A 15824-nucleotide genomic window follows, 5' to 3' on the forward strand; every position below is an offset into this window, starting at 1 on the left:
AATACTAACAATAACTTTGGCCTATGTTTGTAGCTTGTGGGTTTCAGTATTGTAGTTGATGTTAGTTACTACAGGACATACGTGGAGAACATTGGTAACTGATACAATCTTCTACTTAGATTGTAGTCGCAGCAGAACAGTGGAGTGGTGACAATGATTAGAGGATGAGTGCTGAAGTGAGTTCAGCATGCAGCTGGATAAATTCCTTTGAGGACCAAATCCATCAGGGTCTTAACATTAGAGAAGTTACCTCAGAATTGAGGAAGTACTTCAGTGGCAAATTAGTAGAGACCAGAAGAGTATTTTGAGGAAGTGTTATTATGAGTTCTCCTTGGTTTAGTTTTGTTCCATTTGTGTTTCTGAAGCCCCCCTTTGAGACAAGTTAAGGATGAAAGGAACCTTTGGTCTGAGTGAATTCAGCCATCCTGCTCAGTTTTCTACCTGTGCTGTGTTCAAAATCTTAGAATCATTGATACATCTAATCAGCATTCAGTATTGTCTCATGTATGAAACAAAAAGGTAATCACTGAATCATTGATACATCTAATCAGCATTTAGTATTGTCTCATGTATAAAACAAAAAGGTAATCACTGAATCATTGATACATCTAATCAGCATTTAGTATTGTCTCATGTATAAAGCAAAAAGGAATGTGAGCAGTGCATTTGTTCTTTCAATTAGTAATCAACAGTGCTGCTTAATGCTTCATAAGTACTAGGTTTGTGACTGAGAAGCATCTGCTGGTTATAACTGAAACTGTGCAAGTTTCCTGCCTAAGGGGAAACTCATCTGCTGAAGCAAGTGGTAGAAATAATTTGGCTACTGCAGCAGAATTGTATTTGGTTAGACTGGTAGGTTGAAACTGATAACAGTGATGCAGAGTTAAACCGCTGTGGTGACGTGCCTGTGCTACTAATAGTTTTGATTATGTTTTGTTGAAGGTGTATACTGGCCATGCTGCCCAGGGCAGGGAATAGCATCTCTCTGGGGGAGGCTTCTTTTCATTTCCTTGTGTTAATAGCCACTGTCCATTGCATTATTAATTTCCTGTGTTTTGCTGTATTTTAAATGCTCCGGACCATTAGGAGGGATATTTGCACTGATTACTTCAGGTATATAAGAACATTTGAGGGTTTACTGTTGTCCTTTCTCTATACTGAATAACGTAAAACTATATAGAAAGGGTTCAGGCGTCTCTATGTGGGTAATAGAGGCAGAGAACACAGAAGGTTATTTCCTCTTTTCTCTGTCCTCTTCACAATTTATTCACTTGCTGTATTTTTGATCAAATTCTATATGCAGTTAAAAATGTTGGCTATCATCTGCTTAGTACTACTAGTATTGGAGTTAGTGGAAGTACTGCTACTAACCAGGTAATTTGTGACTATGGTCAGGCCTGCAGTGTGTAATTAACTAAAACTTTGTGATATTGCCAACTGGGTGAAGCCCTGAGCACCTTTGTCACCTTTTCACATGTGCTTTGAGTAGCTGAAGGGTATAGATACCTCCTGATAACCTACTTCCAGCAAAGTGATATTCCAGAACAAATTTATTTTGCAGATCGTGGATTACTGTGCAGATTATTCAGATGGGAAGTCAAAATATTGGACACGATGACAAAATTAAAACCCTCAAACGCTAAAGCAGTTGCTGATGTTGATACTGGGTGGAATATTTTGTGTTGAGTGAGTATTTTCAAGTTGCTTTTGAAACGAAGGGTTGGATGTAGACTGGTATGGAGAACAGCACAACTTCAGAGGTGGCTGAAAAGCAAAAGAACCAGTAAAAAGTTTTCAAAAGCAAACTTCTGAAACTGAAGGGGTGCATGTGAAAGCATTATTCTGCAAGGAGAAACATTGCAACAGAACTAAAATTCTTAGCCTTTGTCAAACAATGCTGGTAGTAGGCTTGGCTGTAAGGCATGGAAAATAAAAACCTTGGCCAAGTGCATCAAAATGAAACAGCCTGGGATGGGGTAAGTTTCATTATTGCTTTTTCTGGATTTGCATCCAGAAAACACTGGGCAGGAAGAGTTACAGGTATGCTGTTAGAGGACAACATAGAGAGAAAAAGAGATGGAAAAGTTGCTGAGTCTACAGCTGGTGAAATCAATGTCAGGTTTGTTTTTGATTTCTATCTTCAGCTGACTGGCTTTAAGGACTTCTTGTTATGATTCAAACGCTCATAACAATTATTCTGGTAATAAATCCCCAGTGTCTAATAATACGAGCTTAATGCTACTGTTTTCTTCTATCCATGACACCCAAAGGTGCTGGCTTGGTTTTATGTAACTTGCATTGAATTTAACATAGACTCCTATCTTAAGCAAACTTAAATGAAAGGGTGATCAAGCTAAAAATTTGAGGGGAGGAGTAATAAAACAAAGATATGCAGAAGAAGCTTGCAAACATACTCTGCCAAATCTGCATGTATCTGCATCCGCTGCCGGAGTGTCTAGCAGTGGCTAACAGTGTGAACAACTGGTTCAAGGAGTGGAAGAGTGCTTTATGGCAATGGAAAATATAAGATCTGTAGGTAGCTGTAGCTGCCTCCACTTAAGATTTGACTAGCACATCATGATGGTTGGTGATGCTTCCACTCTTTGTCTATCTTGGAACACAAATTACAAAAAAAAAAGATTCTACATTTGCAAAGTAAGGCATATCTGCCGTGTCCTGAATAAAAGTTGATTTAAGTAGAAGAGTTGCTAAGTGTCTTTGTAATCATAGAAACAGCCAAGGCTGGATTTTTAAAGAGATTTCTTGCCAATATTGAAAGGCCATAAAGCTAGCTTGTGACATAAGAAAGTGCTAAAGTTATACTTTTTAGATGTAAATGAAATTTTCAAGCTCAAAGAGATTTCGTTACTGGTCTTGATACAGCTGCTTAGGTATTTATGGGCTGAATGATTTGAGCAAAACAGAAACAGGTGCTGGTTCATAGTTTGTGCCCAATTAAAAATTGCACCTGTATTTAAGCTTTCAACATTCTGAAGATATAACCAAAATTGAAAAGGATTCAGTTTTCTGGTTAACTCTCTTAGTTCTGTCTGTAAGGGCACACTTTCTAATTTTGCTAAAATGACTGCATTCAAGAAGCTACTAAGTTTCTAGTGGAGAGAAAGCATGATAGAGTATCTGAAACACTAACCTCTCAGAACTACCAACACATTATTGAAAACCCCCCACTTGAGACCTAGCAGTATTTAGAAAAATAAGGAACTTAACCATGACATGACTTCTTGAAGTACCTGTTCAGTTGTTTCTGTGTTTGTAGCAATCTGAATGCATCTGGCAGAGAGGGCTTTCGAACATCAAAGTTCCAGTGTTTTTTCTTACTAAGCAGTTTTCCTGCTGTGGCAAATGTCTTGCTATGAATTCCTTTCCAGATGATTGGTACTTTCCATAGTATATTACTGCTGCCTTAGTTTGCAAAGTTTTCCCATAAAACTGTAACCATCTATGGTTTGCAGACAAAGATTTATTATTTCTTAAGCTATCATTCAGTGTTAGGCAAACACATAAAATATTTTTTTAATTAATAGCAAAATAACCATGGAGTTATTGTGAAAATTACACTTGTTTTGAGGAAGCTCTGGGCATTACTCTAGATGGAATGCAGGAAATGATCTGGCTTGTTATCATTGCTTCTGTATTTAGTGCTTGGACTCTGGGGGATTTATGTGTGCTGATTGGTGATAACTTAGAAGTATTTCTTAAAAATGAGTTACCAAATAGTATGTTCTGTTCTTGTTCAGCACTAGAACAATTATAAATAGACTGTTAAAAGCCTTGAGTTTTTTTAAAAGAAAATTGTTTTGCAACTCAAGTAGAGAAGAATTTTTGCATGTACATGAACAGATGGAGAGATTACCTTGTCTTAAGGTAATAGGATTTCTTTCCAGTAAAGCCATCCTATGCTTATTATGATAGGAAACTAATGTAGATTTTGAGAGCCTTTGTCCTGGTAGAGATGCAATATCCTGTGTTGATTCTTTTGAAATTTCTTACCCCAAACCCATGAATTCCTTATTTGAAATTATTCTTTGTGGTTTAGTTTTATGTATTGGCTAGACTTGCATGTATGTAAGTTTATTTATTATGTAAGCTTCTGTAAGTGAAAATCTGGTTTGACATGAATTTCCATTCCGTGTGGACACTTTGATCTGAAGGAGATGGTCAGAGAGCTTGCTGTTTCTTGATTGTTTATTACTGAGTTTTGTTGCTGCATCTTCCTTTCCTGAAAAAGCATTTTGCTTCTTGGAAATAATAAATAATGAGCAATAGTCAAACAAAATTACATAGCAATACACAAGTACCTGAGTGAGCAAATGAACTTGAGAGATTAACCACATTTACTCAAAAATGACTCCCGAGTAAAGAGCTCTGTTAGACTGGAGTCAGAGAGGGATCTGCAGAGTAGTGTCTGATCACATCTGGTCGAATACTTAAAGAAAATACTGCTTTAAGTTAATGAAGTCTCACTGCAAGAGACAAATTGCCTTTCATCAAAGTTGTAGAGAAATCAGGTGACTGAGTTTTAGCTCTGCTTTTGAAGGAATCAAGGCAGTATTGGGGAGTTCCTGCCAGAGCAGTGTAGATGTGGTGACTGTATACAAAGTATGAATGTGTCCATCTGATTTCAGGTTTAGGAGAATAATAAGTGGCGTAGGAAATCTGCTTTACTACTTTCAAATTTCTGTTGTAATACCTTCAATTGCTTCTAGTTTTCCTTTGTTTTGAAAAAAAAATCTTTAAGTGTTTGGAATAAAGTTGTGCTCCTGAAGATGGACAGAGTGACCGTTGAAGAGGGATTATTACTGTTACTTAAAATAGCGTCGGGCAGTTGAGTCGAGAACAATCCTGACTTTAAGAATTACTTCTAGGTCTTCCAGTGACTTCCAGTTGTTGCAGACTTGTAATTCGTGTGGTAGTGTTTCAGATATCTGGTTTTCCTGTTTCTGGCATTTGAATTGAAATAATATACTTCTGAGTATTTGAGAAAACCTCCCTGCTCACACACGTTCCAAATGGAATTTGCCCTCCTCTTTGTAGATGTTGGAGAAGTTTAAATTCTACTCTGCCTTTTAACTTCGGTGGCCACAAAGTCACAAGTTCAAAGTGAGGCTAAACTTACCTGAAGATGCTAACTGATGGGTTGTAGTTAGCATTTAAAAGACGGTCTTAGACCTAGGGAGCTTTTCTGGTGTTTTATCCTGTAAAGTCACAGCTTAGAATTGACATAAATGCAGGATGAAGTTTTGCTGAAACTATTGCAGTTTAATCAGATTATTTAAATGAGTTTTTAACTTCAAACCCCTTGAAAACTGCAGTCTGATCATAAAATGACAGAAGTTTATATCCTAATGTGATTTTGGAAGCTTCCTAAAGGCAGGGCTTAAATACAGCAATCAAATTAAGTGTGTGTATGCTGATGATATTGTCTTGCAAAAATAAAACTGAGCATTTCACATAACCACTAGTAATAATATTCTTTCTTGAATGCTAAAAGTCACTGGATTTGTCAGTGCAAGTGTGCAGTCATACCCTCAGAAAAATGCAGCACTGTAATGTGAAATGCTATAATAAGCAGTTATCAAGTGATTGAGATTCTCTGGATGTTCCGAATGAGTGTGCTGCAGTAGCTGTGCACCCTGGTTTTGAGTGCTAGGGAATGTATGATTATCTGCAGTCGTGACTATGGAACACTGACTTCTTGTGAGTAGGAGACTGCTTGGTGAGTATGGGGATGAAAGCTGTCCATTTCAGCAGGAAGATAAGGCTCCCTCCTTTTCCAGGAGCTGGAGTTGTTATATATAGTTACCTGGAAGATCGTATGATCTTGATATTTTTTCCTTAAGAAAAATCACTTTGTACTGTAATTATCAAGCAGAACCAGAACATGTTGATAGTCCTCTTCAAAGCTGTAGCCCAAACAGTTCTGAATAGTCACAGATAGTATGATTCTGTTGTGTTACTTTTTAAACAAAGTTTAGAAGAGAAGTCCTGCTGCTATGTAGAATCCTTAGGCAGCAGCAAGACTGAAAACTGCACTTGCCACATGCTGCTGGTTCTTGGAAAAGCCAAGTAGAAATTACTGGGAGAGCTTCGAGTTAGGGTTTTCTTACATCTGAAAAGCTGATGTAGTATTTTTAACCAGCTAAAAGTTAAAGAGATTACAGGCTGCTTGTTTATCTAGGCAGTCTGAGCAATTGATGTAAAGGATATTAGATTCCTCATTGTGATGTTATCTGTGGCTAGTAGGTTTAAACCATCTACAAAATAATCAGTACATCTTTAGGAGAAGATCTGGAATCACTGTCCTGCTAACAGAAGATTAAATAACTAAACGGCACTGAAGGCCACAGCTGTTCTGTGATTTGGCCCAGAGTCCCACACTGTCTATAAAGGAACCCACTGGTTTGGGTTTGTGTTGTTTTTTCAATCAGTGCTCTGATGTGGTTCAAGACTCAGCTGTGCAGATAGGCACTAGACAGGACAGGGCTTCTTCCTAATGGCAACAGTTGTGGCTCTAATGTCAAGCTCTGCAGCTTAAAATATTGTATGGAAAAGGATCTGATGTCTGCTTTTATTCTATAGACTTCACAATGAAGCTGGTGACAGGCCTGGAACACAAGCCCCATGAGGAGAGGCTGAGGGTTGTCCAGCCTGGAAAGGAGGAGGCTCGAGGGTGACCTCATTGCTGTCTACAACTACCTGAAGGGAGGCTGTAGCTAGGTGGGGTTAGTCTCTTCTCCCAGACAAGCAGCAACAGAACAAGAGGATATAGTCTCAAGTTGTGCCAGGGGAGGTATAGGCTGGACGTTAGGAGAAAGTTCTTCACAGAGAGAGTGATTGGCATTGGAATGGGCTGCCTGGGAGGTAGTGGAGTCGCCATCCCTGGAGGTGTTCAAGAAAAGCCTGGATGAGGCACTTAATGCTATGGTCTAGTTGATTGGACAGGGATGGGTGCTAGGTTGGCCTGGATGATCTCGGAGGTCTCTTCCCTCCTGGTTGATTCTGTGATCATGTGGAATTGATACATACCAGTAACCTCTAAAGCTCCTCCTAAAGACTCTTCCCCAGGACTTAAGTTAGGTTTTTAGGGGTTCGTAACTTTATTTGTCCATCACTGTTTAAGTCTTGTTCTTGGTAGCTGTAACATCAGTTCTGGTATAAACCTGCTTTGTGAAGGGTTTCATCTGAATTCATGTTTCCAGACTTAGCTGAAATGTATAGAGCCTCTTACACTGTGGAGGACAGACGTGATTGCAAGCTGGTGAAATGAAGTAGATTGGAAAAAAATCCCACAACCAAAAAACCACACCAAACCCAACACACACATGCACACCAAAAAGCCCTCCCCCCAAAAAAGCCCACCAAACCACTAATCAAAAAACCTCCAACTTGGCTAGTGTCTTAGAATAATTTAAAGAATCTGTTAGGAATCCTACTGCCTGTGTGGTGAGTCTACAGAAATACAGCTTGAAGCATGTCTCTGGTCTCATTCAGGGGAAGAAACAAAACTTCTAATGGGTGGCAATAGCCAAGAATCACAAAGACAGACTTTTCAGTTATCTGCACTATTTGCTGCAGAGAACTCTTTTCATTTGTAGATTGTGTCATGTTTTAAACACATGATGATTTGCATCTGAAGAGTTCATCTAGTGCAGTGAAACTGTGTGTTAATGAGGATTGGGGTTTATGTAATCCTTCTAGCAGAAACTCATTATTCATGATTTTTATCTTGCTACTTGATATGCATACTAGCTCTTGCTGGAAGACATCTATCTCCTGGACTCAGCTCAAACTTGGCTGTGTGTAAAAGCTGTAGAATAAAGTAGAAATGATATTGGAAAAATAACTTAGGTCCTGTGAAGGTATTTCAGCAGAGAGTCATAGATATTTTGAGTACAGTATACTATTACTGATTGTAATTGGAGAAATACAAGTCGTTTTCTTGGTGGTGGCCTTAAGGACAAGTGACTTTTCAGAGTTTCTTCCCTTATCTATTTGGGAATGACACTTCCTTCCAGGGGCTGTTCAAGGGATTACTTAATGAGCAGCTGAACTTAAATGGCTTCTTTTGCTTGTCCAATAAATAACATTTCATAAGCATTATTTCTCTTGTGAGGGTAAAGTGCAATGATATTTTCTGAAGGAACAGAGGTCCTTCAGCATCATTCTGACCATCACAGTCAGGGTACAGCACTATGGTAGGCCTGTCATTTTTGTAATACACTGAAGGAAAACTGTAAGTCTTCCCAGTAAGACACTTTATCAATGCTAGTCTCTGGAACAATTTCTGCTTCAGACGCTGAAGCTGACTAAGTGTGCAGAGTTGCTCAAACCCAAAACTAGGTACAGGAACGTAGCCTTTCTGTATGTTATTTTTAGTGGTGCAAATAGAAACCAAGTACTTCTAAGTACTGTTTGGAAAAATAAATTAGTCTCACATAACTTCAACACTGAGATTTTAATTGTGCAGATTCTCTAAGTTTGATACACCCCATGGAAATTGGTCTCATTAAAATTTCATGTCCTGTGTTTCCGAAAGACCTGTGCAATCTTGTCAGTTGGTTATACATGGCAGTTCTCCATGCATATCTTTTGTGCATATCTAATGTTTGTTTCTCTTTTTCAGACCTGCTAAATCGATTCTGAAGGCAAGAGGAGACAACCAGTCCGAAGGAAGTGTTGCTTCGTTAGATGGACATCTGCTCATGCGGTATGGCCCAGATATCCAGCAGCAATGGATTTAAACAGCGCTCATCACCTTCTTTGGCAGCCACAAGGTCAAATGATGTGGACAAAGAGGAGGCGTTGCAGATGGAAGCTGAGGCATTAGCTAAGATGCAGAAAGAAAGAAGTGTAGCTGGTAACAAACAAACTTCTCATTCTTCAAGCAGCACGAGACAAAAAGCACAGGCTCATAGCAAACAGGACCATGATCTCATAGTGTTTCCAGAGTCTGATGCCAAGAGTGTGGAAGATAAGCTAAGTACTATTGACATAGAGAAGCTCACTCATGCTGAACTAGAGAAACTGCTGCTGGATGACAGTTTTGAATCATCTAATAAAGTACCTGCATTGCCAGCGAGTCCTATTTTGAGCCCATCATTGTCTTCACAGTTTTATCTTGGGCCTACAGGTCAGAGAAGACACTGGATGCCTGGGACACCAGTACCTGTGACTTGCACTTTACCTCCTATTTACCCCTCCGCTTATTTCACAAAACAGACTGGTGTATTTCAGAATGGATTCCATCCAAGTATGTCCTTCTATCACTCTAGAGAACCTATCTGTCTTGGTCTTCCAAGACAGTCGCAATACATTTCATACCCATTGGCAGCTACTACACCTTTCCATCCACAAGGCAGCCTACCTATATATCCTCCAGTACATACACCAGAAATGGCAAAAGTATTTGACAAAATTGCAAGCACCTCAGAATTTCTGAAAAACGGGAGGTCAGGCACGGACCTGGAGATGACTTCTATAAAGTCTGCAGTTGCTAACTTACCAGTCTCAGAGAGCTGCGGGGATGTTAGTAAATTTGATTGGTTGGATTTAGATCCCCTAAGTAAACCAAAAGTGGACAGTACAGAGACTTCACGTAAGGCAGAGAATGATGGAGAGATGGCTTCAAGCATGACTGCAGAAGATCCATGGGATGCAGTGCTGCTGGAAGAAAAGCTGTTAGTAGCTTGTCACCTGGAAAGAAAAATAAATGGGAAATCATCTGGAGCAACAGTTACAAGGAGCCAGTCCTTAAACATGAAAACAACCCAACTTGCAAAGTTTCAGGGCCAAACATCACAGGTATGTAAACCAGTGTGTTTAAATTGCAGTATAATAGCAAAGATGAATCCCAGTATTTAAAGACACTTTAGGGTCTAGGTTTGTTTATTAAACCTCACTTGGCTTGAGCAGTGTCCAAGTAGTGGATTACTGTTGTATGCATCAGTGATATTCAGAAAATTGAACGCTGCTGCTGAACTGGATCCCATTGTGACTCTAATCTTTTGCTATCTTTCCATGTTTACTGAGGCAGTTGCTTGTTTTTAACACACTAGAAGAAATAGACACAGTCTTTAGAACTCTAAGTATTTAAATCATATTGATAAACAAACTACAAAATAAAAGCATGGAAAATTAGATGCTGAAAGCTTTGTCTTGAGCAGCTTTTCTCTCGGATTTTGGAAAAGACCCAACATTCTTTTGCCTTAATATTTGCACTTGTCAGCTTTTTTTTTTAGAGGAAAACTAGACTAGAAAGATGGCATAGTTAAAACTCTTCTCTGCTCTCCCAGTATCACTTGAAGTCTTTCATAGGACTACTACGATTGTTTAATATAGATAAAAAACTTTCCTTCTGTGCAGGAATGCTAGAGAGATTGCAACTAAATCTTTTGGTTAGACTATCCTGGAATCCAGGTGGGATACCTACTATTCTGGAATCCAGGTGGGATACTGTTGCAGAGGGGAAATTAATTGATGCAAGATGATATTTTCCAAAATTAATATTGTTTATTAATTTTGCTATTCAGAATTCTCGCCACCCCCAACCAGTAATTTTAATAGTATTTTGGTTCTTACAAGGTCATGGAAACATTCTATGGATAGTATCTAGATCTACTATTACCAGTAAAATATATAAACATTAATCGAACTGGAAGAGAAGGTTCCCCGGTCAAATGCTGCTTGCCAGTAGCTTGGCTCAAGCTCTTTCTGTTCTATGTCAGGAGGCAATAAAGAAGTACAAAGAGGCTTTTAAGCATTTACTCAGAAATTATTATTACTCACTCAAGGGGCTAGCCACAGTCCAGACAGTGCCCAGATGCTTTCAGGGGACTCTGTGTTGTTGGATGTTGAGGCTTGAATCTTCCCAGCTTTTGGGGAAAGGACGCAGACAATCTCTGACCTTGTCTTTTGGCCTCTTCTGGATGATCTGTATATATGTCCAGGACTTCTAAGCAGGACCTTCAGGTGCAGAAGGCAGATGTGGTGCAGTCTCAGCATGATGTCACGCTGGCCACACAGGTCGATGGCATGCAGGCATCCAGGGTCTGCTCCTGGTAACTCACGGCAGTGGAGTTTAGCAGGGAAGCAATAAGGCAGTGTGCAGCAGCAGTGCTGCTGAGCACAGCAGAGAGAGCACAGCAAAGAGCAGGGAAGTAAAGCAGCCAATCAAAAGCAGGTTGTTCACCTGTGTATCTCCTTTTATCAGTGTGGGCCGAGATTAATTGCCCTTTGGACACAAGAATAGCCAATCAGGATGGCAGTTAGCCAAACCATACTATGTTAGGCAAAGCCACAGGCTCTCTTTGCCCTGCACTAGGCAGGCACAAGCTAAGTGCATCTACCTTTACACCACAGGACCCTGGGCAGGCCAGACTCAGCGGCTCCAGGTTCTTTTGTGCCCATTTCCCATGCCTGCCTCCCTGGTGGAGCAATAAAACATGCCTAGACAAGGCAGGACATGTATTAGCCTATTTTGGGCCTATCAGGCCTACCACAATGGATACCTACTGTGATAAACCCTTTACTTGTGTTCTGGAAGCAAGCAAGCCATCTTTGTGTGATGTTACTTTCAACAGGCTGAATAAAGGTTGATTTTTGCTCTAGGATCTTGTTCACTTTGATCAAAAATTTAAGACAAACATGTTAACAGAGGCTTTGGTTATGAAAGTCATCTTTTTGGAGACTCAGCACATGCAGTTTGTATCAAAACTGAACTGTACAGCAGCTGGTCAATACTGTCGCAATCTCCTTGGTTAATTACATCCCCATAAGTGCATCCTACCTTTTTGCCAAGTCCAGTAAATGACTGTAGATTGTTTAACTTCTCCAGCTTTTAAAATTCTGTGATAATTCCATCATAAAACAAGATATTGTATTTCAAAATATTAGTTACCTCTCCATTAAACTGGTTGAGGGGAGGAATAAAATATTTCTATCCCTTGTAGACTTTGGATTGCAAATGTTTTAAGTCTTATGTATTGCCTTTCAAGGTGTTTTTAGTAGGGTGGGGGCATGCCACAGAAAATAACTGTTATCAGTCAAGGATATTTTCCAAGTTGTCCCTTAATTCTTCCCTTCCTCCCTCCCAAATTGGGGGAGATTTTTTCTCAGAAAAATGAATATTTGCTAGACTTTGGCTTAGCAGGCTGTCTAAATTTCCATTGAAGTGAATTTTCTGGCACCTCATTTGAAGGATTTCCTGTTTTTTCTGGGCCAGTTGTCAGTATTCTGGCAAAAGTTTAATAGAAGACCAATGGAGAAGAACAAGAAAAAAAAACACAGACCCTAAAACCAAAAGAATTCTTTACCTCTGTTTTTTGTGAAGATCTTGGGTCTAACTTAATTTTATTTTTTTCCACTCTTGAACTGTGTGTGATATGTGAGCTCAGTTAATTCCTAGTATGTGGAAAGGCATGTAAATTTGGGCTCTACAGCAGCTTGCATCTTCAATTTGCTGTGCTACCCTAATGTACTTGTCAGTTTTCCAGTGATAGCTGGTTGTAATGTAACTGCTGACTGGAATAGCTAGACTGTACTGGAGCTGTGCTTCTGAGGTGTTGCCTGTGCAAAGTAGTATTTGACTATTGCTGACTGAAATCTGTTTTTATGAATTCCAGAGGTTTTTCAAGAATGCAGGGTATAAAAGGGTCTTTCCTGTTCTTCAGGTCCAACCCCATGCTATTTGCAGATCACATGTTAACTGATTCATAGAATGCTCAAGCTCTGCTTTCTGATGTGGTCTTTTCCTCCTACTACTGAGGGACTGTTCTAGACCCTCACTGTCCTCATCAGTTATCTGATCTGCAGCAGAAACAAATTCAGAACTGCCTCTTGCTTATTTTTACCAGGATGGAACAGCATTCATTTAAGATAAGGACCTATTTTGATCTTTACCTTAATATATTACAAGAGGCAGTGACTTCCTGTCAGCTTTCATGGCAAGGTCTGTCTGATAGCTTCTCTTTCCTGACACTTTTTTGTGAACATAGGATGAGACTGATGGTTCTCTGTGAGAGCACAGTGTACCAGGTGTCTCATACAGTGCCATGAGTAAACCCTCACTACGTGCAGGGGCAGTTGTACCGTGTTTGCTTTATTGGTGACATCACAACAGCATGCATCGATCCTTTTAGTGTAAATAATTCAGACAGTCTGTGTATGTATCTGGTCTTCTTAGCCACAGACTTAGGGACAGATGGCTATCCTAGCAACATAACCTGTGTCTTTTGCTTTCTCTTTTGCCCATCCTTTGCTAGTTTAAATAATTTTCCATCTGACACAGCAATCTGAGTTACTTCACCTCTATTTCTGGCAGTTCTTATGCATTCTCTTCCATTTACCTCGAGGCCTATGTACCCTTCAAAGTATATTCTGAGGTCTTGCATCCTAACTGGTCTGGATTACTTTTTTTCCTGCTAAATTGCTCATTGCCTCCCTGTGTCCTTTAAACAAAACTATTTGTTAAACTTTCTAGTCATGCATTTTGATTATATTAATAGATTGCTTTGAGTTTGGTTTCATATTTTATGACTATCTCAATATTAATGAATATATGTATATTCAGTATTCCCCTTCAAATACTTCAGTGTTTTTCCTTCTGCTTTCAGAAAGGGAAGTGACAGTCTTAATTTTGTCCTGGTTTAGGTATTGTCTTTCGTGTTTTTTCTGTGCACAGAGCTAAAGAGTCTTGAGGCTTTATGTGTTCGTGGGATTGAAGTCATTACTTCACGTTAGGAAATTTACTGGGGTTTGAGTTTGTTTTTTATTGTTAAGAGTGACTGTATTTGCAGAATACTTCTATTTTTGACAATGAACTTCTTATGCAGCGCGGTCTGAAGTCCTTTCCTACGCGTTATTTCCTGTTTGACTGATAGCTTTTGCACCTCTTAGATTTACTCATCTGGAAGTTAAAGCAATTCAAGTCCTATTTGTTGCTCAAAACCCTAATCATCTGAGTCCAGATTCCTAGTTTATCAGAATTTGTCCTCCTGAAATTATCTTCCTGAAGGCAGTCAAAAGTTAGTATTGAAATTAACTACAAAGAAAGGAGGTATTTAATGTTCTCAGTTGTCCACCAGGAGGTAATTTCTAGTAATGCATTGGTTTTCTCTCCTTTTAGTTAGCTGTGACCTTCAGGTCAGCTATGGGTAACCAAATTAATTTTTTTTCCTCTTATTACATTAGAATTTATTGCCTGCTCTGGCCAACCTTCTATGTACACAAAAGCCTTGCAGTTCCCTGAATTTCTTTGAATTTAACAGCAGAATAACCTACAAAATTTGCTGTACTTAATTCAGAACGGTCACATAGTGGCCTAAAGTGGCAATGTCCCTGGTGGGACTTCAAGAAGTCTCCTTGTGCACTGCTTTTATACTCTGTTTAGAGTTGCAAAGTGCTTTGAGTACTTATTTGTAGTCTTAACGTCTTAAAAAAGAGCTCCTAAATAGAGAAATATTACCAGTTGTATAGCCAACTTCTTGATTTGGCATGGTTGAGTTTTGTGTTTGAGTGCTGACCAGTAGTTAGCTAGTTGAATGTTTAGCAAGGGTGTTTACCTTTCACTTGGTCTGTTGACTTCCTGTTTCCTTGCATGATTTCTTTCTTTTGTTATTGTGTAATAGCTTAAAGAACACATGTGCAACTGTATCTAGTACAGATCTGTCGACAGGTCTTGTGCAGCTGCCCAGAAGTATTTTTATGTGATAGAACTTGTCTGAGAAGACTCCTTTTAAATTGAAGGTATTATGTATGCTCCTGAATTTCATTCCAGGTTTTGTAGCTTTACAGCTTCCTGGTCTAATTGCTTCCCATGGTATGGCTAATCCCCATTTCTATCCTTTTGAACTCATCAGTGTTAATGAAACCAGTATTTTAGCTGAAATAACTAGGTTGAAATGCAATTCAAGCAGCAATTATGGGCTGCATAGATTATCCCTTCTAAGTTTATGCTGTACTGCTTAAGTCAATTTGAGCAAAAAGTGCTAAAAGACAAAGACCTGACAGGTGCTGGGTCTGTGTTACAGATTTGACTCCTTTTCTGAGATGGTCTAATTCAACTACCTTGTCTGACAGGCTTCAATGAAATCAAATGCTCAGCTAACTTTATCAGCTAATAATAAACTGTGATGTGTTTTTAGGAAAAAAAACCTACAATGCACTCTGCTTTTCTGTGGACTCTTGGGAGGATTAAAACTTGTTGTGAGCATTGTAAAAACTCTGGTTATAAAATGTCAACAGGCTTTATATTTTGCGTGCAAGAACCCTGGGTTGGGCATGAGCAAACTCTTCAAGCTCAGTTTATTCCAAGGAGTATCTGGCTGGAGTTTCATGAGTGCTTCAGGTCGATGGTGGCAGTTAGACTACAAACAATTGAGTTTTACCTCAACCCCACTGGTTGGTCCAGCTGCGCTCTGCTTTTTGCTTACACTAGCACTTGAATCAAAACCAGATCTAGATTAAAAACTGCTGCAGTTTTTTGTTTGCGGGGAGTTTTTGGAAGTTTATCAGATCTTGTTGTCCTCTTAGCAATTGTTTTTCAGATTAGATGCTTGGGAGATTGTGGTTTACATTTTTGGGTGCTGGTGGGTGCCAGTAGCACAAGGGATTAAACCAACAGTGATAGTCCTGAGTTTAGTGTTCTGAATTCTGCTCCCTTCCAGTGTACAATTTATCTTTTCCTGCTTTGTAGAAAGAGGCAATCACGGGCAGAACTGATGTACAACACTTTGTTTTAGTGCTATGCTGAAGGCTGAATTGCAGAAATAGAGGAAAAAAAACATTTCTTTGTCTGTCTTCTATGA

The 15824-nt window shown here is 39.3% G+C and overlaps 1 protein-coding gene across 1 annotated transcript in view; it reads left to right on the plus strand.

The window, feature by feature from the left end:
- Positions 1–15824, plus strand: part of PIK3C2A (phosphatidylinositol-4-phosphate 3-kinase catalytic subunit type 2 alpha) — a 91482-nt gene that overhangs the window by 45335 nt on the left and 30323 nt on the right. The window contains exon 4 of the mRNA XM_064163627.1: positions 8645–9822. Within this exon, the coding sequence (XP_064019697.1) occupies positions 8710–9822 (1113 nt within the window). The 5' untranslated portion in view covers positions 8645–8709. The remainder of the gene's footprint in view (positions 1–8644; positions 9823–15824) is intronic.

This window comes from Pogoniulus pusillus, chromosome 24 (assembly GCF_015220805.1).
Source record: "Pogoniulus pusillus isolate bPogPus1 chromosome 24, bPogPus1.pri, whole genome shotgun sequence".
Taxonomy (NCBI): domain Eukaryota; kingdom Metazoa; phylum Chordata; class Aves; order Piciformes; family Lybiidae; genus Pogoniulus; species Pogoniulus pusillus.